This window comes from Neopelma chrysocephalum, unplaced genomic scaffold (genome assembly GCF_003984885.1).
Source record: "Neopelma chrysocephalum unplaced genomic scaffold, ASM398488v2 Primary Assembly neopelma1_26, whole genome shotgun sequence".
In the NCBI taxonomy this organism is placed as follows: Eukaryota; Metazoa; Chordata; class Aves; order Passeriformes; family Pipridae; genus Neopelma; species Neopelma chrysocephalum.
In genome coordinates this window covers 9,596,645-9,622,167 of record NW_020897695.1, presented here as the reverse complement: position 1 = coordinate 9,622,167, position 25,523 = coordinate 9,596,645, and the positions used below count along the sequence as shown (strand labels likewise).

General features: G+C 39.3%; 1 protein-coding gene across 3 annotated transcripts in view; it reads right to left on the bottom strand.

The window, feature by feature from the left end:
• CNOT10 (CCR4-NOT transcription complex subunit 10) overlaps window positions 1–22,725 on the bottom strand; it is a 33,638-nt gene extending 10,913 nt beyond the window's left edge. Inside the window, exons 1-13 of one of the 3 annotated variants that reach the window (XM_027675463.1) lie at window positions 22,589–22,725; window positions 20,796–20,849; window positions 16,893–16,984; window positions 14,057–14,218; window positions 13,396–13,546; window positions 12,270–12,415; window positions 11,304–11,390; window positions 10,538–10,621; window positions 9,587–9,704; window positions 8,068–8,217; window positions 6,140–6,342; window positions 3,435–3,556; window positions 2,637–2,813 (exon numbers count right to left, since the gene is read on the bottom strand). In XM_027675463.1, the coding sequence (XP_027531264.1) occupies window positions 2,637–2,813; window positions 3,435–3,556; window positions 6,140–6,342; window positions 8,068–8,217; window positions 9,587–9,704; window positions 10,538–10,621; window positions 11,304–11,390; window positions 12,270–12,415; window positions 13,396–13,546; window positions 14,057–14,218; window positions 16,893–16,984; window positions 20,796–20,849; window positions 22,589–22,610 (1,568 nt within the window). In that variant the 5' untranslated portion in view covers window positions 22,611–22,725. Of the gene's footprint in view, window positions 1–2,636; window positions 2,814–3,434; window positions 3,557–6,139; window positions 6,343–8,067; window positions 8,218–9,586; window positions 9,705–10,537; window positions 10,622–11,303; window positions 11,391–12,269; window positions 12,416–13,395; window positions 13,547–14,056; window positions 14,219–16,892; window positions 16,985–20,795; window positions 20,850–22,008; window positions 22,252–22,588 lie in introns of those variants that run through there. The other 2 variants (XM_027675462.1, XM_027675465.1) reach the window with 2 other exon arrangements.
• Window positions 22,726–25,523: the final 2,798 nt, after the last annotated feature.

Genomic DNA, 25,523 nt, shown 5'->3' with positions numbered 1-25,523 from the left:
ATGTGCTCTTATTCTAATCATTCTATTTGAGAAGGAAGAAGTGGGACATTTGCTGGAAAGGATTTGACTGGCAGACCAAACAACCCACACCATTCTCCACAGCCTTGAGCTATTTTTGAAGTTCAGTGTAGGATAAGCATTTTTAACTGGAGGGACATAGAATTCGCAGCATTTGTAGCCTCTTTTCTTTCAGACTGGAAGAAAAGCAGTAAACTAGTTCTCTCTCTAAAAACTAGTTACATAAATATTCTAGAAAGATAACCCACAAAGTGCTACATCTTTCTTTAGACTTCTAGCTCCCTTTATTTTTATTTCAAAATGTCTTTTTTAAAAAATAAAATTCCACTGTCTTAAAATTATGCTTGGCTTTTTTGGGGGAGCACATAGTCATTCTATTTTAAGGCTATGAAACTTCACTTTCCAATAAGCTGAAAGAACCTCCTGGAATGAGAATTGAAGAGATGGATAATAGCTGTACCTTGGCAGAGAGAGACACTAAGGTTTGGAAACTGATTAAAAAAAAATTCAGAATTGAAACTGAGTCTATCCACTTAACGAGAAGTTTTTCATTGATGAGTTTTATATCTGTCTATTGCAAACAGGTAAGATAATGCCAACTTAGACATTCAAACCAGATAGCAAAAATACTCCAAGGAAATCTATACTCAATACTGCTGTAGAGTATATACTTAATGCCTTTGCCAAAAATTAGATTAAAAAAATACCCTTAACCACTAAAAGTACTCAGTTTTCTTGTGAATAGAAAAGAATTTGCCTTAAGAGTCGGCCTGCTCAATTAGTGGGATTTGCTTCAAAACCATCCTGTTCAATTAGTGTGATTTTCTTCAAATGCCTTATATGTTTTACTGTTCTCTCACAGAGCTTCCCTTGTCAGGGAAGAAACAAATCCTTAGAGAACCTTTCAGAACGTGACACACAAATTCAAGAACAGCCTCCTTTGTTGTGGATATTTTGCAATTGGCAGTGACCACTGGGAGATATGAGGGAGTCCTTTCTTTAACTTTTTTTCAGTTGAAGAAGCATCTGGTTTTGAAAACAGAAGGTAGTAAAGGATCTTCCCATATAAGACATGTTTTCCTTTTTTCACTCCTACAAAAATAAACAAAACCCACCCCAACAAAAAACAAAAAAGGAGGTTTGTCTGAAATAGGGCCACCATTTTTTTTTCATCACTGCTCCTTAGTGAGCCCCATAAGCTTAAAACTGAAGTCACAGTTAAACAAGAGAAACTTCATCTCAATAGGCTGCATACATACTTGCCAGAGGAAGTTAGTTCACAACCTCCAACCTCAGCAAGGAAAAAAAAAACAAACGAAAAACACCACAAAAAACCCCCCAAACCCACCCACCCAACCAACCAAAAAAAACCCACCAAAAAAACCCAACCAAAAAATATTAAAAAAAAAAACCAAAAAACCAAAACCAACCAAACAAAAAAAAATCCACAAAAAACCAAACCAAACGAAAACCAAAACCCCCCAAACAACAACAAACCACAACCCCACCCAGACTTTCATAAATCATTGGTCACTTTACAAGATAAACTGTAACTGGGAAAATAAAGGGTTACAGAGAATAGCTTTCAAATACTGTTGTAGCAGTAACAGCCACTGACACCCCAGCCATAGTCTATGTCCAGGCAACTTCTGAATATATAAGGATGGACTTTGTGCCTATGCAATACAGCATGTGTGCAGTAAATCCTGCCACATGACAAATGGATTTTAACTTCTTAAATTTTATCTGTACTTGGGTCTGACAAAAACATTTTGTTTTTTCATTACTCTCTAAGCAGTTCAAGTTCTAGCACACTTTCCAGATTAATTATTGTAACACTTTCCCTTTCAAAATGGTCTTTCATTAAAGTGCAGACTGTGCTCAAAGTTACTCTTCAAAAGGAAGTCCGGAATGTATCAGGACTGATGCAAAAAATTAAGACACTTTCCTGTGACACACACTGTCTACAAGTCATATTTTCTGAAACTAAGGACAAAAAAAGGTTTTTCTTAAACTCTTTTTTTGTAAAATACGATTTATTAAGCAATAGCTCCATGCTGCTTTCCTTCTTACCTTCTAAATCTCATTTCCCATTTTTAGTCTAAAACAAACACAACAAAGCATACTAGGGTTGATGAATGTCAAATCTGATCATGGGGAAATGTTTACAACTGAGCTGCTAGACATTTATATATATATATTGAATCAAGTACATGGTGCACGTGCACACGCACACTAAATCACTGTAACATGTGAAACTTCACTTACAATTAGAGAAATACCAATATGCACAGCGGGAGGGTGTGGGAAAACATAACATTTGCAGCACAGAAAAAAAGATGGTCGGTGAAAAAAATAATTTCACTGTCTAATTTAATAAAGTTGCTGGGAATAGCAGGAATCAACTCAGTATTTTATTCTTAAACTAGCATACCAGCAATTGAACAATGAGCAGCTAAACAATTTCCTTGGAGAGGCCAACACTGCTAAGACAATTTACAAATATGTTATTTTTTTCTGCTAGCCAAACAGGATAAGTAGCAGACACAGACTGTCAGCCCAGAGTTACTCTGGACAAAAAAAAAAAAAAAAAAAGGTTTATATCCAATTCTGTTTACCTGCATGCTTCACTGCTTTCACTGTTTTCTGCATTTCCCCCCAGTTGACTAGTAGTTTTAGATCCATTTTCCTGCTTTGGCTCCTGTTGATCTTCTGGCAGTAGCAGCAAGGCATTTCTTAGACAAATTGCTGCAAACTCCATACTGGCTACAGGTATTGCTGAGGACTGCCCATCACTTAAAGAGACACAGAAGTTTTAACCAGTAAGTAGCAATCCTACTAAATTAAAAGATAAAAGCAAAGCTCTGGAAATACCTGAATGCAGAGAAAACTTTATCCTAAAAATGTTAAATAATGTTTTAATATAACAAATTTAACTTATGAGGATGTATGTATCTTGCTATTTTTACACATTGAAAGCACATCACGATGCCCAAATAGATTCAACCACGTAATTCTAAGTAGTTCTCTTATTTTCCTTGATTTCACTTCCTGAAGTTTTATGGCAGAACAACTAGATTCTTCCTGCACTTTTGTAAAGTGGATTACTAAAAATAAAGATTTAAGTGAGAAAAAGAGGCCAGATTTAGTAAGCTGGAAATATAAATTTCAGATAATCAATTTCAAGCTTTAATGCTCCTCTTAGTTGCAAGGAACACACAGTTAAGCCCTCTGCTGGCCATCACAGAGGAGGCACAAAATGATGTTTAAGTAGGGACTCACAATGCATTTTAGCACGCCTCTCTCTTCACTACATGAATGAACAGTTATTCCACAACACTTTTAAAACCTCTGATAAACAGATACATATCAAAGCTATAACAACAAAATAAATAACCCATGGAAAACATACTTACTTATAAACAACATTCTGTATGGACTGGGATGCTAGGACTATCTTACGGTGGTAGCCTTGACCCACTATAGATTGCACAATACCCTTTTTGCTGGGAAGACCTTTAGTCTCTTGCTCTGATGTCTAAAAGGAAAAAGGAAAATGAACTAAAATGTCAAGGCTGTTGAATGAGAGGTTGACAAAAAAGTGAAAGCTAGAAGACCTTGAACCCTGCTAAAATGTAAGAATTAATAATGGGTACAGTTTTAAATCTTAAGTACAATGAAGGATGAAGCACCTTCTATTGTCTTTGTGTTGCAGAGGGGTTTTGCTGCACACAGTGTAAGCACAGATTAGTTCTGACAGCTTGTCTGATAGCCTACTGACCTAGTTTCTCCTCTGTTTTGAAAGCACAGAAACAATGAACCAAGTCGTATTAAAAGAACTGACAGGATATCTAAAAAGAAATAATATGATCTGCCAAATAATATTCAGAATAGACACTGCAACGCTTGCCATCTTCTCTCCCTGCTTACACAGCATTCAAAACGCTCTCTGAAAAAGCTGTTCTCAAACAGTTCCATGGGGAGCAAGAAGCTGAACAACAACATGCAAAAATACATTAAATTAACTGGTTTAACAGATTTTTGAGTACGTAGACATTCTGGGGGTCAAATGAACCTAAAGCACTCTAATTGTCAGTCCCAAGAATTATCTCTACACCATATTTACTGGGGTTTGTTTGGTTGCTTTAGGATGAGCCATCTTAACTTCACTGGTAAGCAGAATCAGTGATGAAGAGTCACAGTTGTAAGGAAAAACTTATGCTAAATCTGCAATTTAAACAGCTATCACTTTTCAGAAAATTTATCAGAATCTATCGTGAAAAAGAATATTGAAACAATGGCATTTGACGTCAAATAAAAATACAATGAGTTTGGATACAAAGCGCATATTGCAAAAAAGGTGTTTAAGATGCAGGCATTTAAGAGGGAATATTCTTCCATCTATATTTTATAAACGAAAATACTAAAGTGGGTGAAAACTAGCTTCAGTGAAATTACTTTTCTATGTGGTATTCAGAGCATAAATATGAATCCACACATATATAAAGGAATATTATTGCAAGAAATATTACTGCAAATTGCGTTACAAGGTCAAATTAAGCACAGTATTGACTTTAGAGATTCACTTGTCATGTTATAAATCTAATTTATAATTTAAAGACACTTCCTCATTGCCTATAATATTAACAGCATCCAAAGTTAATTTTTTTCTTCTGAGATCATGCATTTAGGAAACAACCAGTTGGTTTTGTGACATGAATTCAAGGCTCTCTGGTACACCACACAAGATCATGACCGTAGCAGGAAGAAAGCCTCAGGAGCCTGGCATAATCAAGTGCTTTGGCTACTCTGCAGTAAACAGAAAAGTGCTCCATAATGATCTGTATTTCTGTTTTCCAGACTGCTAAGCACTATCCTTGTGAAAGGAATTCTAGCATTGGTTTTTTTGCCACAAAACCTAAGCTAATCCACTCTTTCATACTCAGCTTTTCACTAGAGATGATCACATGTGTCTTCTTTATCTATGTGTGATCTGTAGCCAGTAGGACAGACCCAGAAAACTGCAAAATGAGCATGAAGAAAGCTGTTCTTCCTGCATTCACTGTGCTTTATAAAACTTGAGCAACCTGACTACAGCTAGCACATATACAATCAAAGTTAGCCCATTTTTGACCCCACACTCTTGAAACTTCAGTGCTGTGCCTGTGAAATGGGGGTATAAGCAAATCTCTATCAAGCTATAAAGTTATATCTTTCCTAAATTTTCTGAAGTAGAGATAGTAAAATAATGAGTACCTTTGAAATTCCCAAGGGAAGAGTTACAAATTTTGTATTTGGAAGGATTTTGATAGTGTGCAGTAAATAAATGCACAGAGACCACCCAGAGAAGGAAAACAGAATTCAGGGAGTGGGGGGGAAAATTGAACAAATACCTATATCACTCTATTTAAGTATTTGTTCAATTAATCCCACACATCCTGTGTAGTGATGGGCACATTGTGGAAATAATTACAACCTCACTCCCCCACACAGAAGGGGTGAATTACAGTTTCACAGGGAATCAAGTACAGTATATCTTAATTTCACAGACATACTATTTTAGTGCAGTTTTCTCTTCTAAGAGCAAACAATCCTGTCCCCACTTCTCTGAATTTTAACATATGGGTTTATCCTAAACAGACTTGAAACCAAGATGCCCCAGAGGATACGCAGTACGCTGCCATCAGCAGGTTTCCACCAACTTTGCCTGCAGAAGAAGGTGAAGTCTCAGCAGTTAAGAGATTCAGTTCCCCATCAGCTGTGATCACAAGAGCTTCAGGATGGAGAAGGCTGATCACCATTCCCTCAGACTATGCTGCTTTCAGGCTACCCACAGTACAGTCTCACTCCTCTCGATCTCTAGTGGCAAATGAGTGAGGAAACGTTGAAACTTTAGATGAGCTTTGGCTGCATGAAGAGAAGATCACATGCAAAGATTTCCCTCCACCTGTTGCAGCTTCAGATTAAACATGCAAAATATATATACACAAAAAATAATAAATCTGGACTTACACAGAGGTGTTGCAATATTAGGCCTTTAAAATGCATAGCTTAACTCTAGGTACCAATTCTACCCGTGACCACATGTCATTTTTTAAAAGAAGTTTGCAAAGCTACTTACCCCTTTATTGGCAGCAATGCAGCATTCTGCTATTCTCAGCCACAGACGAGGGTTTGAGTGATATACCTGGACTGCCTCAATCAGGCACTCAAAGGCAGCTAAGGGCCTCCCAATATGCAAGAGTTGAATTCCGCAATTATAGAGCAACTCATACCGTTTGTTAGTCAGTAGTGTACACATGGGTCTCCCTGAAAATTTTTTACCTGCAGAAAAAGATTATATCATATTGGATGTGCAACGCAGGAGAGCAGAAAATATAACTCCAAGAGGAAGAGGGAAGCTGTGGGAAACACCCCAAAACTACCAAAAACCCCTTTCATTGCAGAAATTCACTAGGCTCCCTCTGTAAACAAATTTCTTTCACATCAAAACTGGTGTCAAAGATAAATAATTTGTATCGTTAATAAAGACTGAAGTACATTAAATGCTAACCACGAATGTTCCTTGTCACTCAAGATAAATGTTACACAATAATACTGAATCCCAGATATGTGAGAATACACATCTTTGTTACTAATAGAAATTCCAGAAGAAAACCACTTTGCTGTTAACAAGCATGAAACGTTTTCTGTCTTCACACTGATACCTAAGGCTGCACTTAGGTCCAGGGGAGGAACAGGAAAAACAATGAAATGCATGATAGTAAGCAGATTTTAAAGAAAACAAGAAAAAAAGTTATAACTCGATCGTGAAATGATGAAGACTGAGTGATGAGGCCCTCTATAGTCAGACAGGAGCGGCCTCACATTCACAGGCCCTGGTTCTGCTATCTGTTGAAGGGACAACACAGCCGGGCATGAACTGGTGGACCATGAAGATGATCAGAGGGCTGGAGCACCTCTCCTATGAGACAGGATGAGAGAGCTGGGGTTGTTCAGCCTGGGGAAAAGAAGGCTGTGGGAAGACCCTTCAGTACCTAAAAGGGGCTTCAAGAAAGCTTGAGAGGGACTTTCTACAATGGCATGGAGTAATAGGACGAGGGGGAATACCTTTAAACTGACAAGAGGGTAGGTTTAGATTAGATATTAAGAAGAAATTCTTTATTGTGAGAGTGGTGAAACATGGTAACAGGTTGCTCAGAGAAGCTGTGGATGTCCCACCTTTGGAAGTGCTCAAGGCCAGGTTGGATGGAGCTTTGAGCAACTTGGTCTAGTGGAAGGTATCCCTGCCCATGGCAGGGAGGTTGGAACTAAGTGTTCTTTAAGGTACCTTTCAACCCAAACCATTTTATGATTTTATGAAATCATTTACTTGGAAAAAAACCAACAAACTTAAGTATCATTAATCAAAGCAAGAAAACTTATTATGTTTATTTTCTTGCTTTTGTATCCTTACAACAAAAGTTGATGGATAAAAGTACCCATAAAACTAAACAATAGATAAACATCTCATACAAGTAGGAAATTGTTCAGTAGGAAAGTCTTAGAAACACATCATCTTCCAAATGCTAATTTAACAGTGTTATACTCCACATTTTCTATATCTTCCATGTTAAAAAAAAAAACAAACAACAAAACACAACAAAACTCCACTCATCCTTCATGCCCTGATGATTCTACCCAGTCAGCAGGACTACAAATAACCTATACAAAATATGTCATAAAAACTTCATTTTGTAATTCCTCCCTAACTTATTGTCAAAGTCTGTAAATGAGAGACACACAGTAGTCCCAGCCCCTCCAAGGTACATTAAGGAAAACAGGAAAAAATAAAAGAACATATTTCATTATCATCATCATCATCATCATGATGTATTTCTGGAAACAGCAACTATATTCTGAAATCAAGTTATTATCAAAATTCTCACCCTATTGTCCTCCACAAAGAGATAGAACACAAATTTTGCTGATAACTACTGAAACCTTCTACCCTCTATTTTCTTGATTCACCCACCCCTCTTCCACCACTTATTATAATCTCTTCCTTACCTGGATCTGAGCTGCCTGTTCCCAGCTGTGCACACGCATTATCATTTTCTTGCAAGGCTTTTTTAAAGTAAAAAATTCCTAAGTTGTGCTTTCCCATTGCGAAGTGGATGCAGCCAAGATTGTTCCAGAACATACACCTTAGGCATTCACCTGGGAGAACAAGCAAAGACCATTTCCAGAAACTGAAAATTGTTGCTGAGCCCATGAAATGCTCCAATCATGCTCTCTCATGGGTCAGCATATTATGGCAGTCTATTAAACATGTTCTTCAGTGAGATGCTCATGGATTAAGGAGTTACGTCCCAGTCTCACATCAGCTTTAATAACATACATTTCTGCACACCATTCTAGTTCTCTTGGAGAGTTGACCTACACATAGGCAGTCACAGACTTCCAAATCTTGTGCACCATATTCTAGGACAGCCAGATATAAAGCCAGTTTGACAGACTGCAAGTTCAAGTGAATTCACCTGGAGGTTTCCATAGAAATTAGCAAGTAAGCACCTCAAGTTTTCTAACAGATGACTCTTGTAAAAGCAAAATTCTCAAGTAACATTATCTGCCTAAGTTTTATAAAATAAACAAATAAGCCAACCCAACCACACAAGCAGGAAATACACTCTTTCTAAATATATCACGTTCAGGTAACACTGTAAAAGGTTCCTTCTAAATAATAAAGGACAAAAATTTAAACTTTAAACTTATTTACTGGTAACAATCTTTGAAGGGTTACTAGTGATAATAAAGAAATAAAGAAAAAAACTCACCCTAAAAATCCAAATAACCAAGAAACAGGACAAGAAATTAAGAGTACTATCACAAAAACAGCATTGAACAAAGTAGCAAAGAAATTCAGTTAGTTTTACAGCACAAGCACTTTTTAAAATCCTAGCTCTTTACCAACCCAAGACAGCTTTCTCTCTGTATTTTTCAACTGAAGTTTTAAGCTGTCAATTAAACGTCAAATAAATTTAAGTACTGTATACAGTGAGTGTATATATACAGAGGATATACTTATAGTATACAAATAACTTTTATGTCCAAAAAATTACATGTTTACATGCTGTTCTGTTTCTGAGCACGTCCACATATACTTTCTTGAGATAAAAGTAATTTAAAATCACATACAATAGAAGCCAAACCTTAACACTTCATGAAACAACATTTCCCCCACAATCATCATTATAACTGCTACCGCCTCCTCTGCAAGTACAATCTGAGATCTCAAATCTAGATCTAGTAAGTTGCCTTTTGTTTCATTTCTTGATTTAGAGACTCAGTTATAAGCCTTGCAAATATTACACCTTCACAAATCCATTTTCATAGACAATCACAGCATTGTCTACAAGAACATTCAGTGAAAAACACCACAGTGTTGAAAACATATCCAGCATATAAACCCATGACGTTCAGGGCCTTCTCAATTAAGTAATCTATTAATGATTGAATTCAATATCAACAAGTAGTCCTATTATACTACACATTCAAGCACTTGCAGGATGAAGGGTTTCTATTTTACCTGTTTTCATGAAGCCTGGATGTTCAGCAATGTTTGCACTGTTTAGAAGTTTGACAGCTTTACGATAATTGCCTCTCAAATATTCAAAATTGCTCTTAAGAAAAAGAGAAGGAGCTGACTGTGAAGGAGAAAACAACAGTTAGTCCTCTTTTGGTTTATGGTTTCTACTGCTAGTGTTAAATCACTTCACAAACAGCTTGCCTCTGCTGCCATTTTAAAAATAAATGGGCTTAGGCCCAATTACTTTCAAGAAGTAGCATTTCTTTGTTGAGCACATGATTAACAGTCACCTCTGAATTACCAAACTACGTATACTCTTTATGACTGCTCTCAAACCCAGTGTTATTCTAGAGAACTCTGTCATGGCAATGGTTAAGTGCAGAGGATCTCCAAACTTTCTTCCACCTGTATTCTAGTACATTCCTCCCCACACTTCCCTCCCTGCAATTATTCCTGGACCGTAATCTTCCTGGTCTGCCAACAGAGACCTCATGATCCAGAAGGATTTCTGTTAAACTAGCAGCTGTTGAAACTGGCAACAAAAGGGAAGTGCTTTCTGTGTATGCCAGAATTAATCTTTTATGAACTGGTTAAAATCACCAATGACATCAAAGTTTGTAATAACCATAACATCTGTAGTAAACTAAAACCTGTTTTGTGCTGTTTCAGTTAAAAAGCAAGCTGAACCTGTTCATTATACACTGTTTCACTGTCATTTTTGTATCACAAACAACACAGGACATTTTTTAGCAACTGAAAACAGCTCAAATAAGAAAATTCTACATTAATTACACTTGTAAAAAGAGATTACAAACCAAATGGACTACATAAAGCATTGCTTCAGACATCTACCCTCAATAAGACCTTTTTTGGTAAAGAATATTATCAAATTCAGTTTTAAGATAGAGAACAGATCTAGATGTGAAAAACAATAGTCTTAAGAATACTTACATTCCCAGCTGTATTCATAACAGACTTGATCTCCCTTTTGCATGCTTTTAGTGACTTCATTTGGATATAGGCTCTCACCTTATACTATTAAAAAATGAAATTTGTTAAATAATATACAATAACTTATGCAGTTTGCAAGATGACCTGTATCTAGGGATTTATTATGGAATAATTTATATACAATTTTGGGTAGTAAAAAGTTGTTCAAAAAGTCTTCATAAAAAAGAGATTCTTTTTTATTTACAATATTTACAATAAGCAGATGAACATTTTGTTCACTGGTCAACAGCTACTCTGTATTCAAACACAGATACTAGCACTTAAAATGACAAACTAATTAAAATAATCTAACCTCTTAATCCCCAGACATTTATCTACTAAACTGAAAGTACCAGTAAGTGAATGCCGATAGAGAAGCATTGTTTCTTCACATGTTTTTCAACAGAACAGTACAATGAAATAAAATGTCAGCTGATTTAGACTGTTGGAGGTCTAACAGATACAAAATCAGTGCAGCCAACTGCAGTTAAAAGAAATTTTCATAAACTGCAGGGACTGAAATGGGGGAAGGGGCTGTGTGTTAGGCCAGTTTTTCCTGTACATGGATCTTACAAAACGGAGGAGTTGGATAAATTAATTCCTTTGTTTTATAACAAGAATAGACAGGGTATCACAGTTCATGCTGAACTAGATTTGGAGATGGGACTTCATGTTAAAAAAACCCCTTGAAGTAATGTTCTTGTATAAATAATATGCAGACACTAACCTGATGTATCTTAGACTTAGCAACTTCTATTAAAGCTCCACTTTCAGCTTTTTGATTTGAAGAATCTTTATTTGTATTATTACCTGACTGTCAAACAAAAAAATGGAACTGTTACTGTTAGTCACCTTTTGAGTTCAGTTGACAGATTCAATTCACACGAAGAAAAATAAGTATTTAATAGCATTTCACAGTATTTAACATCAAAATATACACATACCATCAAAAATTGTAACTTGAGCTTAACAATCAAAATCCACAAACAACCACACCAGCCTATGAAGAGCAGAATTCTATATTAACATTAGTGTTACATTACATTGCTCTGCAGTTGAGAAGAATTCTTTTACCCAGAAGGATGATTTGCACATTCTAGAGTACCTCTTTAATATTTCCTTCAGCAGAATTACTATATACTTAAAGATAAAATATTTTATCTTAAGTGTGACATTCCATCAACAGGAAAAGACTGAAGTGTCCCCTTCTCACTTCCAAGTCACTACTGATTCTACTGATTTTTCCAAAAGACACATAAAAGATTTCACTTGAAAGTATGCCTCATACTTTCAGATACTGTGCAAGAGAGATAGATACTTGATTTCCCATCCCATGCTACATAGTTGCAATGCCTCTCTGACACTGACCCTTCCCTCTCAAATTTAGGGTCTCATATAGTCATAATCCAAGACAAACAAGGAAAAGCCTGAAGACAGCTGTCTTTCTAATGCCCATCTCTGACTCAAAGACATCTTAGCTCCCTCAGTGTAAGAGAAAAGGGTTAAAGAGAAGGAATAAACAACTGCTGTACACAATTAACTCAGTTATCAACAGGTCTAAGTTGGTGTCTAAAGCTACAGATGATCTACCAGAGTTTTAAAATTCAAAAGTATTTTAAAAGACTAAATTTGGATTGAGTTAAAGCATACTTCTGATAAAGTTTTACTGGCATTCATATGATTTTAAGCTTACCTCATTTTTTCCATTCTTGCTGTTATTGTTGCCCTGTGAAATCATTTTTTCCAGAACAGCAAGCAGATGCAAGGCTTTCTCAGCTTGGTAAGTTAACAGGTATAAGTCTACAAGCAAGAAGCACACAGCCTGGGCAAACTTCTCTTCTGTATAAAGCGAAGAAGTAAAAATGATTTTACAGCTCTAATACTAATCCTTCCAAACATGACTAAGAAAAAAATATTTACCACAAAGTGCATTTATGCAACATTATGAGAAAAAAAAATGCAGCCATCTAAACAAATATATATAGTGAAACACATAGATAGGTACATATACTGAAAAGAAAGTTCATTCATTCAAATGGCATCAGCATAGAAGCATAGACTAAAGACAGCTTAACAAGTATTTCATGTTCACAGATTCTGAGAATTGATCTAGGAAGATCAGCACCAAAGATGCAGCATCTGAATAGAGTCACATGCAAATGCAGAACCTCACAGAATTTGAAAAGATTCTGTACAAATACATCTGACTTCCAACAGAGTAAGTCCCAATTATGCATACTGAAAACTGTGAGGAACTGAAGGAGAAACACAGTAGCATTTACTTAATTTATTGATACGCACACGCATTCTTCAGCCTTCTCACTTCTAACATTCAACAGGGATTACGAAGTTATTTCATACAAGTAAGGCAATTCCACTACACAAGGTGTCATAGCTCATAAAAGCTGCAGACTTTATATATATTCACATATGAGCACATATAATTATGTATGACCTAGTGCAGGTATTTAAAAATGTGAGTCCCTTGAAAAATAGACACCAACCCACGATGACTCAAAATACCAGATTTAAAATAATTTCACTAGTTTGTACATATCATTTACAGAAATACCTTTCAAGTTGCAAAAAATCCATTTCAGTTTCCTTATACTTGTCTGCTAAATGTCTCTGAAGTACCTTCCCCCCAAATTTGGTTGTTGTCCTTGATATAAGTAAAACATTCTTATTCCAAACCCTATCTACTTTTTTAAAAGCATATTAGGCAAATAAAAAAAAAATCACTTGTCTGACAGCGAGAAAGACTGAATGATCTTTCTGTAGTTATTGTATGAACAAAAATCTTCTTTCTGTCTACATACCAAAAGGCTCTATAAACTGGTACAGCTTCTCCCCAACTGATATAGCTTCAGTATACTGACGCAGATGATACAGAATAACAGCTTGATTGTAGTACAGCATACTGTTTTCAACATCATCCAAACCATCCATTTCTTCAACAACAGAGTGAACCTGAAAAAACCCCCATTCATTTCACTATAAACTTTCAGTACCTATGATTTTAAAGTGTCAGATATTAAAAAAAAAATAAAATCCAAAACTATGAATTTCTCTAAAGATATGTAAGAGTTATAATCTAATAAACTTTATTGTTGTTGCACATAAACCCGGCAAAAAAATATACAATCAAATAGAAAGTCGTCAACTGAGTAGTAAAATAATATTTTCACTTTTTTATTATTTCACAAACTATTCCAGGCTAAGGAGCTTTCTACTGAAAGAACACAGCAGGTCTTTCTACTGTTATAATCTCATATCAATTGCAAAAATAACTAAAAACATAACTACCAAATATGTTATAAAAGATTAAACTGACTCAGATGTTTAAAAGTAATGCCACTTTCTTATTCTTTTATTAAATCCAAGGGACAAGGGGCAGAAGCTTTCCTCCTATTTCATGGAAGATTTCACCACCGTTAGTAGTACTCAAAATCAAATACCATGTCAATATATTTGCATTACCTGGTTTTTCAGCTGGTTAAGGGTTTGTCTCAAATTGTCCGTTGTAGTCTGGTTACTTCTACAGAATTCTGCAACAGCAGTATTCAAAGTTATTTTGTAGTCATCTTTGTTGATGTCTTGAAGGGTATTTAGGTGTTGTAAGCAAGCATCATAGTTTCCAGCCTGGAAATTGCACGCATACCAGAAACATGCATTAGAGGATACAACATTTTTCCTTTATCAATAGCAAGTGAAGTGAACTAAATGTCTAAACACACACTTCATTATTTATGCAGATTAACATGTATGAGAACTAAATACAAATATTGAAGCCATATCCAAACTTCAAAAATAATTTGGTGGAGGAAGGACAAATTATGTAGTTGATTATTATAAACAGATGTTTCCATGAAAAGTGTTAAGTTTCAATACTCTTATTTCCTCAGTTTTCATAAACTTTTCCCCATTAGTGAACGTTGAGTGGTTGCAGTTGCTTACACAACATTTTATGTTCATCCTTCACTTCATCTGGATATATAGCGAGTTACAATTAATCTATGTAAGTCAGCTTAAGATAGGTTGGAAAAAAAAGGTTGCCACTTTCCCAGTATAGGTTTAGAAAACATTTTTACAAGCTTCAGCTGTTGGATGAAGTATTCAATCACCCAGGCATGCCTAAACAGAAACTAGGAGCCAAGCATGATGCTCTGCTGATGTGTAATTTAATCGAAAAATCCCTTTCTTTGACCTCAGGAATAAACAAAGACTTCAGAAAGGCTCACCTCTGCCTGCTTTCAGTTTTGGTCTTTTCTGTGTTGGTACAGGAGGAATTTAGTGGCATCAAGGAATGAAAGAGAATTCCTGACTCTTTCAACTACATTAAACCTAAATGACGCTTCACTCTGAACTGCTCAATTCCTACACAGTAATAATCACATTCAGCTCTTCCATATCAGGGTTACCTCCAATCTGGTCAGACAGATAAGCAGATTCATTTCCATCTCTGTCAGTGCTTCACAACCAAAAGCTAAGCTCTTAAGTACCATAACCATCCTCCACTTCCTCCTCCTTTTTAAGTTCTGTTCCATAGAGGTTCTCCTGGGCTCCTGACTAACTTCCTCTATTAAGGAAAGAATACAACAGACAAGGGCTCTGGGGTCCTTCTTCCCTTCCCAAGGAAGTTGCCATTCTGCAGTTACTCTCAACAGAACCATTCCAGTTCCTTCAGTCTCCCATGAAAGCACAGTTATACAACTTACAGAGAGATGCAGCAGGACCTTGACATGCATTTTCACAGATCTAAGCACCAACAGCATGGATTGCCTAGTGATCATGGGCACAAACATGGGGACTTGGAACTCAACTGCTGGTGTGTTCTTAAACTGAGACAGTTCATCTCCCAGTGATTCTCTTCCCGTGCTCACACTCCGAGCTTCTCTTCATCAGGAGTAGCTTTCAGATCACAGCAACAAGGCTTCTAATCACGGCTGGACTACAAACCTTGAACCTTTGAATGCTCAGCTTATTTTGTGATGGTTTTTTATAAGCTAAGCGCCCTTTATGCCCCTCTACTAGACAAGATCTAGAATACAATAACCAATTTTATGGGAATTCTATCAAGACTGAAATTGGAAGTGTAGTATGATAAAGCAGCATGCAAGACAGTCCACAACGCTATTTATAGCTACTCAATAGCAAGAAAATTGGCAAACAAGGCACCAGATTAATTCTGCTCTCATCTGTTGCTACCTCAGAACTCCATGAATTTAGGGAGTTCTTAAAGCAAGAAAAACATCATGAGACAGACCAGATACACTGGACCAGTATAAAAGTAAAAATGAAGTCAATAGCAGATCAAAAGTATTTTAGGCACGTAGATCTGTGGGCAAGGTGGAAAACAAACTACTCTTTCATGTGCCTTCAGTTCTCAGGATCAAATGCCAGGGATAAAAACGTTATTGAAAAAGAATAATTGAGCTAGACAGCATTCAAGAAGACATCGGTGAACAACATCAGCTATAGTCAGTTTAACGACCAACTGCATGCACTTCATATGACAACATTCCAGGTAAAATTAAAGTACTGAGTGACACGTACAAGCAGGAATCTCAAAAGAGAGCATTTAAATTCTTCCCCCCAATTTATTTCACACATCCAAAACTGAATTAACACAAGGCATTTTGGAGACAGAGATACAACAACTGAAAGGAAAAGCAATTATACTTCCTGTCACACTAAATAAAATTAGAAAACAACATAAGGAAAGAAATAAACTGGAAGTCCGGGTACCTGAATTTTAACGCACAAAAAAAAAAAATCTTCCCAGAAACACAAAACAGGCAGTAAATATTTCCTGTAGGTGTTATGCATAGAAGAATATGTTTTAATGAGAAGTAACAGAGCAGTATATAATGCTTTTTGTGGAAGAATGATGCTAAAACACAAAAAGGTTTGCTTCCTTGCTGTTTTTTAAATACATGTGGTTCCTTTAGACCCTTTCCCCCAACGTTTTTACCTTGAAGTGATTAATTCTTCAGAGAGATCACGCATTTCCAACGCTGACACAGAATAGCAGCCAGCTTCTTCTAATTAAATCATCATATAGCTTTTAAGGTTACTAAGTTTTTAGAATCAAGATTAAACATGCTCTTGTTCAAATATCCCGTTCAGTCTTCTCACACCACATCACAAAGAAAAAAATGCATGTGCTGGTTTTACAACACAACTAATGCTACTTTGATATAATATTCTCTTGATGCATTTGCAACCGTATTAAGAAAACAGCAAAAACAATTATTTAAGCCCACTTAGCAGTTATGTGGTAAATTAGAAATCTCAGAGTTTGGCTTTGTCTCACCTGAAAAGCTTGTAATGCACTGCTTGACAATTCCTTCTCCTGATCAGTAATCCCAGAAGTACCCGCTCCTTCATGTTTCTCGGTACCTTGATCTGTAAAGTGGACAGAAGATTACAAGAAAGTTTGCAAGTGTGATGACAGCTCTGCAGCTTAAACATTTTGCTTCTTCCAGTTCTCAAGATCCTCCTGCCAGCACAAATAATTTTCCAGATAACTCCAGCAATCTCCCTACTACACTGTCTGTATCCCAAGTTACATCTCCTACTACAGTATCCCAAGTTACTCTATACAAGTGAATTCCTCTCCATAAAATGTAAATTACTGTGCTCAATCAATAACCAAACTCCTCCAAGTTAACTGACAATCCATACATTTTAGATTTCTCTTTAAAGCTGCAACCATACACTAGGATTGTCTTATTTTGCTCAAAAACCAGCAGTGAAAGCCATGCATCATAAAATAGGTACCATACACTGGGCAAGATGAAAAACCCATGCATCCTGTACGCTGCTTCCTAAACAGCAAGCAAGGAATGCTCTAGGGATCAACAAAATCCAGAGTAAACACTGGAACTTCCACAAAGCTCCCTGCTTTGGAAAAGTATCTCCTTAAACAAGAGGCTGCAATAGAACCATCATTGTTAATAATCATTGACAGACCTGATACATTATTTAAGAAAACTCTCTATACTTTTGTACTCTTCAGTATATTCCATCCAATGCTGTCTGGTGATTATACTGAAAGGCACAAGCAAATGCTGCCTATTCACTCTTTCAGCCTCACTCTAAATCTTACAGAACTTTCTTTGAATCATCTCTCTTTCAAGGTAAGCAGGAGCAGTTTATTATGTATCTTCCTCACATTATTTTTTCTCAGAATCTCTTCCAGTTCCACTATATCCTTTTCCAGATTAAGACAACAAGAACGACCTGCAGCAGTTATAATGGTGGACCCTTTATGCATATATATATAGCAATGTTATAAGGTTATAACTGTCTTCAATTTATTTTAATAGAATTCCTAATAGTTTGTTTCAGTCACCATTGAGCATATTTTTCAGAAAGAAGTCAACTAAATCCTTTTCTCATCATGTAATTAAGAATTCAGTGAAGTTGCATTAAAAAGCACAGTAAGGATATTCCATGCCAAAGAAGCTGAAAAAAAACCCCAAATCACTAAGCCCTTCCTTGTGCTGAACACAAACTACTGGAGGAAAAAGACCCAACCACACAACCACCACATCAGACAGATTATTTCTAAGAGCGTTAACTAATGTGCCAGAACATACAATAATTATTTAATGTTTTTGAAACAAAGACTTTATAAACCAGCAATGGTTTCCATTTTTGCAGAAAATTATTTCTTGAATTTCACAGTGGAAGATTTGCTCTAAGCTACTTTTTGCTATCTTAACAGGCTAGGTATGCTTTGTAAATTTAATGCCTTCTTTCTCTTACCTAAAGTTCAGAGACATAATGCAAACTCTGCTAATTTTGTTTTCACTTTGAACAAATAAAAACACTTAGCTATGAGCTCCTCTGCAAAATCCATCCCCCATCATCACCAATATATCTGGATCACCTTGTAGCGACTAGGAAAATTTACAAATATAGGACAAACAACAACAGTAAGGGGCAGCCAAAATTCAGAAGATCCATCAATTAACATCCACAGTGAGCATAAAACAGACTTACTAATCTATCAAGTTTGTGCCTGTTGCTGGGAAGATGGTGACATCCCTTCCACTGCCCTCTGCAATAACATTTGAATGAGAATCATAAATCGGTTGTGACTTTCATCCTTCATAAAGATGCCACCAAAGTTGAGATTTTACAATCTCAACAATCTTACACCTGCAAGCATGACCCACTGTGATTTAGACAAAATTCAGGATTCAGCAACTTCAGTACTCTGGAGGGATGGACCCCCAGGAGCCTACACCTGCTATAAAATCTGACTGCATAAGGCATTGATCAACACCACTTGCACTGCCTTCTCCTTGAAAGGGAAAGGCAGAAGAGAAATTTAAAACATAAAGAAGCTCAGAAAATTTCTAATGCGCCAAAGGCTTTCTGCAACAAAAAAGGAAAGGAACAAGAAGCACCTCTCCTTCAAGCTAAATATAGCATAGATTTAATTCCCGTTCTAAACCTTCTAAACCTTATGGTTTACACAGATGAACAGAAAGCTATCTCCCTCCAAGGACCTCTAGAACAGCAGCAAATAAGCAAATGCAACTTCCCTCAAACTTTCACACTAACAGTGGCAACATCTGCTTTACTTGTTCAGCACGACTCCGCCATTGTGCTAGTAAAGGTAAACACAGTGCAGAGCCTCGGGACTCCAAAACTTTTGAAGCTGATAACACTCAGTCTGACCAATAGGTTCCTCACATACAAGTTTACCTAGCAGAGAGCCATCAACTACCGAGTGCATTACTGTTTACTGCCATTGTATGCAGGTCCCTAAAACCAGCATCTCAAATGAAGTAATCCTGAAATAAAATGTATTCAGTTAAGTTACAGATAAACCAAGAGATACTCGTTTAAGGTCTGCAATAGAAGCACCACTTACACAGCTGTTTTATGTATTTCCTAGGGAAAAAATCAGGACAGGTCTTCAGATTTCACTGTGTCTGTTAGCCTGCTGGCACATTTAAAAAAGCCCTACTTTAGGCAAAAACAGAGCTGTCCCTTCTCCTGTAGAGTCAGTTGTAATGGCTGTAATCCAATCAATCACGCCTACTACCACTCAGTAAACAAAGCAGGTTTGTGAAACCTGAACTGGAAGCTTATCAAGAAAATAAAACTAAAGTCCAGCTGACTCATTTCACAGCATAGTTTTGTCCTTTGGAAAAAAAATGCTTTGGATGCTCTCTACCCTTTTTGTCCAAACACACTTGAAACATGCTAAAGTCGTTCCAGTCTAATGTAATATGGACATTCTTGTTTAGCCCGAGATCTACTGCTTCAGCTCATCTTTATTAGCAGGAGATCCCTCCAACAGGAGTCACCTGAAAGCCGGCACAAGATACTGAACAGAACCCACCAATTCCACCTAGATGGGTGGGGAAAGTACTCCTCTTGGCTGCAAATGACTATCCCAGTGCTTGTAAATAAAACTATTACTTTCCATATTCCTTGAGGCATTTCAAAGTGAAACAGGTAGGAAAATTGTTCCTTGGCAAAACATACAGCACGCCGCTTGCTTGCTCTGATCTAGAGACATCCGGTGTTCTCGCAGAAGCACCTGGTGTAGGTAACACACGGCACACCAGTCACCTCCAACACGCTCCCACCCGTACGGCAGCTACGACTATCAGCTGAAATATTCAGAACTGTGCAGACTCCCTGCTTCACAAATGACAGGACTTGATTTGTCTCTGTAAACTGTATTAATATAGGACCCGTTTGTTTAACTTTCCATTTGTCCCACCTTCATGAGTACAGAACAACTCCAAAACTAAAACTTGTCAGGCTCGTGATGAGGGGCAAAAAAGGGCAACTTGGAAAAGTATGTAAAAATCAACCACTCAGATTTTGATCTGGAGGAAGCTGCTGCACTGAGCTGAAAGTCAAAGAATCAAGCCAGGGAATTATCTTCTAGCTATTGATCCTGGGGCTGAGAAGCAGAAACACTGGGTCACGGGGGCTGGTTTGCTTTGCACAAGCAGGCAGCTGCTCCTAGTGGAGAAGTTACATCATGGTGGACAGCAGAACTTCAGGAAAATTGGCTCTATGAGAGGAGAACAAGGAAAAGCATGAGACTCCCACCTGACATGGGAGATTGCTCTCCTCATGGGCTTGCTGCCACAATATCATAAAAGCAACAAGAAGTCACATCTCCCACATACACATACCTGAAGACACCTGAGAGTGACTGCAATCATTATCCTTCTCATACCTGCTCTCCGTTTCTCCAAGGACTGCTGTTCCTGAGCTCTCTTGTTCCTACGCCCTGTAAATTACATCTCGCATGAACTGTGCTGTTGAACACCAGAGTATCTCTGGAATTATTTTTTATTTCCAAACTCTACAGGCAAGGGGATAATCTTTCTTGAAAGGTGAGGAATCTATCACATGACTCTTGCTCCAAAAGCACTTTGAAAGGTATGAAGACCAGCCAGTGTCCAGCCTTTATAAGATAATAACAGTTTGTGGCACCAAGACTTACATTTTAGTTTTTGTATGAAGCCCTTCACTACCAGTATAGGTATAATAGGCTTCTTTTGTGATGTGCAATAAAAAGCGAACACTTCTCAGTGGAAAGCTAATTGTAGTTTGCTGTTATGAACAAGTACAGCATGCAGAACATCTTGCCATACCTCACATCTCTCAAGGAACTGAAAAGTTCCTTCAACACTTCAAAGAACAGCAATAAAACATATTGAAAAATTAATGCCAATTTTTTTTCTTGTAGTTTAGGAGTCACTTACAGTTCTTATAAAATACACATGATAGTTTAGTAAACATCACTCAATACAGTATACTAATCTTCCCCGTAATTATTTTCCAGATACTGAGGCATTTCATATTTAGCATCCAGTGAAAAAAATGTTTAACGTGATTTTAAATAATGCTCCCATCACATAAAGTCAACCGAAAAAAACCCCACAGAACACAGGTGACCAGTGACAGGACCCAAGGCAATGGCATGAAGCTGTGTCAGGGGAGGTTTAGGTTGGATATCAGGTAAAGATTTTTTTACCCAGCGGGTATTTGGGCACTAGAACAGGGTCCTCAGGGAAGTGGTCATGGCACTAAGCCTGACAGAGTTCAAGAAATGTTTGGACAATGCTCTCAGGCACATGGTGTGATTCTTGGGGATGGTCCTGTGCAGGGCCAGGAGTTGGACTTCAATGATCCTTGTGGGTCCCTTCCAACTCAGGATATTCTACAATTCTATTAAGTAGAATTGTGCAATTCCATAAGTAAGGTTTTCCTCCACATCGCTCTCTTCTCCAACCCGCCCTGAGCTGCCATCTGAGGGAAGGACCATTCCTGCAAGGAAGACTTCTTGCATGATGGGGAATCTTACGGGGGAGGGATGAACAGGAGCTTATCAGTGCTAGGGAGTTACACAGCAACTGCATTTGAAATTTATTTTGCCTGTTTACCAGATGACAACTTATTTTTTAGTGATCTCGGTGATTTCTCTCTACAGGGTCCTTTCGGGCCTGAGTTCAGGGAGGACCTACTCGTGCCCTGGAACCAAAGCAGCATCCCTGAGGGAACCTGACTGAACTCCAGCAGCACCATCAGGAGTTATAAATCTCTCTCGCACCCTCCGCATGCCCCAGTTTAACAAATTAACCCAAAAGCTCGACTTCTGTAGAGGTTATTAAACCCTGGAAAACACGCTCTCCTCGCCAGTAAGTCCATAGGGCGCTCCCCACCGAACCCTTCCAGGCCAGGAGGGGGCAACAGCCCAGCGCCGCTTGCCGAGGGCACGGAGGGCCCCGTCCGCACACGGGCCGGCCGGTGACCCGGCAGGTGTCACATGGGCCCCTCACGGCGGCCACCGCGGCCCCGGACAACGGGGCACTACTTCCTCGGCGGAAGGGCACAGCATGCTGCAGACCCAGCAATCGTTTCTCGCGGCGCTCACCGCCCCCCGCGCGGCCGTGTATCCCTCCGCGCGGGGGGCCCGGGCCTGGGGCGAGCACGGCGGGGCCGCGCCGCTCCCCCCGCACTCACCCGCAGACTTGTCCGCCGCCATCTCCGCTGCCGCTCCGTGCCCGACTGCGCAGCCCGAGCGCGCCGGTAGTTGCCGAGAGTCCGCTCCGCGCTGCGCCACAGGCGCTGACCGACCTCAACCACCGCCGCCGACACCCGGCCACTGCCCCCCCCCCCGGGACTACTTTGCCGCCGCCGCCGCCGCTCTGCGCGCGCCGGGCCCGCCCCGCCGATGCGCCGCCCGCACCGATTCGCCGCCGCTTCCGGGTTCCCGGCACGCTCGCGACGTCCGGCCGTTACCGGGGCAGCACGGACGTGACGTCAGGACGCCAACGGGGAGCGGGGAGAGGCGGGGCCGCCATGTTGGCGTGTGGGGGCGAGAGCGGCCGGCGGGGGCACTGGCCAGGACTGCGGCGGCACGAAGCACCCTGGCGCTGCTGTCTCGGACGTATTTTGTCTTTGCTGCCAGGTTCGAACGTGCCGGATCCTCATCAATGTGTATTAATATCTAAAAGGGGAGTGCCAGTAGGGTGGAGCCAGGCTGTTCTCTGTGGTGCCCAGCAGTAGGACAAGAGGGAACGGGCAGAAACTGATGCACGAGAACTTCCACCTGAAAAGGAGGAACTTCTTTGCTATGTGGGTGACTGAGCACTGAAACAGGTTGCTCAGAGAGGTTGTGGAGTCTCCCTCACTGAAGATACTCAAGAGCTGTCTGGATGCAATCCTGTGCAATGTGCTCCCTTGCTGGAGCAGCGGGGTTGGACCAGGTGACCCACTGTGGTCCCATACAGCCTTGCCCATTCTTTGACTCTGTGATTCCCTCTGGAGCAGCCAGTTGCTGGTAGTGGTGACCTGGAGGCTTCCGTGAGGTGTCACCAGTTGCTGATGGTGAAACCTTCAACATATTCACTAGTTTATGTGGATTATCAGCCTGACTATCTAAAGTGTTGTAAAGGTGCTCACCACCATAGTAATTTAAAGAGACAATGGGGCCTGGTGTCTGCATCCTGTATTCCTTCCTAAGTGGCTGTTTGGGCACCAGAGACCTGAGGAAGCCCAGGTTCACACCAGGAGTTTTAAGTGTCCCTGGAATTCAGTGCTGGGGTGGGGAGGGGGAGAGGGGCAAAGCACCTCCTTTGTCATGTCCAAATAGCATTTGTTGTGGTTGTCATTATCTTTGTCATTAAAGTACCAGGCATGGGATAAATGGCATTAGCAGAGTAATGAATATTAAAGATTTTTAAATGTTTGTGAAATTATTGTACCTCTGTGACACTGGTGAGGCCACACCTGGAGTACTGTGTTCAGTTCTGGGCCCTTCAGTTCAGGAAGCACATTGAGATGCTGGAGTGGGTCCTGAGAACAGCAACAAAGCTGGTGAAGGGTCTGGAGCACAAGTCCTGTGAGGAGCGGCTGAGGGAGCTGGGGTTGTTTAGCCTGGAGAAGAGGAGGCTCGGGGTGACCTTATTGCTCTCTACAACTACCTGAAAGGAGTTTGTAGCAAGGTGGGGGTCAGCCTCTCCTCCCTGACAACCAGCAACAGGACAAGAGGACATAGTCTTAAGCTGTGTCAAGGGAGGTTTAGGTGGGACATTAGGAAGAATTTCTTCACTGAAAGGGTGGTTAAACACTGGTACAGGCTGCCGCTCCGGGTGGTGGAGTCACCATCCCTGAAGGTGTTCAGGAAATGACTGGACATGGCACTTGGTGCTTTGATCTAGTTGACACGGTGGTGTTCAGTCACAGGTTGGACTCGATGATATCAGAGGTCTTTTTCAACCTAATTGATTCTGTGATGACTTGTATATACTAACTACAGCATTTAAGCATTCACCTGTGCTAAGAGGTATCTTTGTGGGCTCAGCAGCCACGTGTTGTTCAGATTCTTGGGTAGGGTCTCTCTGGATGAGTGCAGAGGAGCCAGACAGGGGGTTCTTTTTTCAACCCCCATATATATACAATGGGAGGAGGGATGAGGTAAGAAAAGGCCCCAGGGGTATCCCCTCTCAGGCACCAAAAGGCTTCCTGTGCATCTGTCCCTTGGAGTCAAGCTCCTGAGACACAGGGACAGTTACCCTTAATTGCCACCATCATCGTGCTGCTTGCTCTGTGTCGCAGTGTGGACACTGCTTCCACAATATTGTCACCTCTTAATATGGGAATACTTTCTTGTATTATTTCTCCAGTTGTGGTTCTCCAGGACTTCCTCTGCCTCTTCTTTATTTATTCCTGTTAAACATTGACTTGGTTTTCTACTTGTGACAGCAAGTGTAGATATACCCAGTTCTGATTAACAGGTTTTACATTATATGATTTTGGCCTTACTGCCAGCAGACAATGTTTGTCAAGAAAGACCAGACTATCTGAGGCAGACTGCACCTATGGTATGCCTCTGGTACATTAGATAAAGGTTTACTTCAGAGAGGTAAGGTTTGTAGGCAAGGGTAGGTGATGCTTCCTTTAACAGAGGGATACAGTTGGAAAGAAAGAAACACACTTTAAGACACATTAGCTCTGAATACCTTTAAGCCACAGCTTTTAATGAGCCAGGCCCTGTACAATGAAAGATTCTGAAAAGGTTATTTCAAGAATTTGAACAGCAGTATGACTCTTTCTGTTTTGTAACTGAAGTTCTGAATATTCCAAATTGTGTTTAATAACTTCTATTATCACCGCTATTACGTAGTCATTTTATTTATAGGTACATATATATGTAAAAACCATGCTGTTTTGGTAAGAAACAGAGGCAAAAGCACTGTGTTATGAGAGTAGCTGCATATTCTCTCTGACTTTTATCAAAACAACAAAGTCACCAAAAATTCATCCTGAGTGACAGAGCCAGAATGCCCCATGTGGACCTGATGTGGATGTGTGTCCCTCTCCCTTAGGCTTGGTACAGTGTTTACTGCCAGTACCTGAGCAGTAGCCTGTTTGTTCTGGAGCATTCCGCATCAGG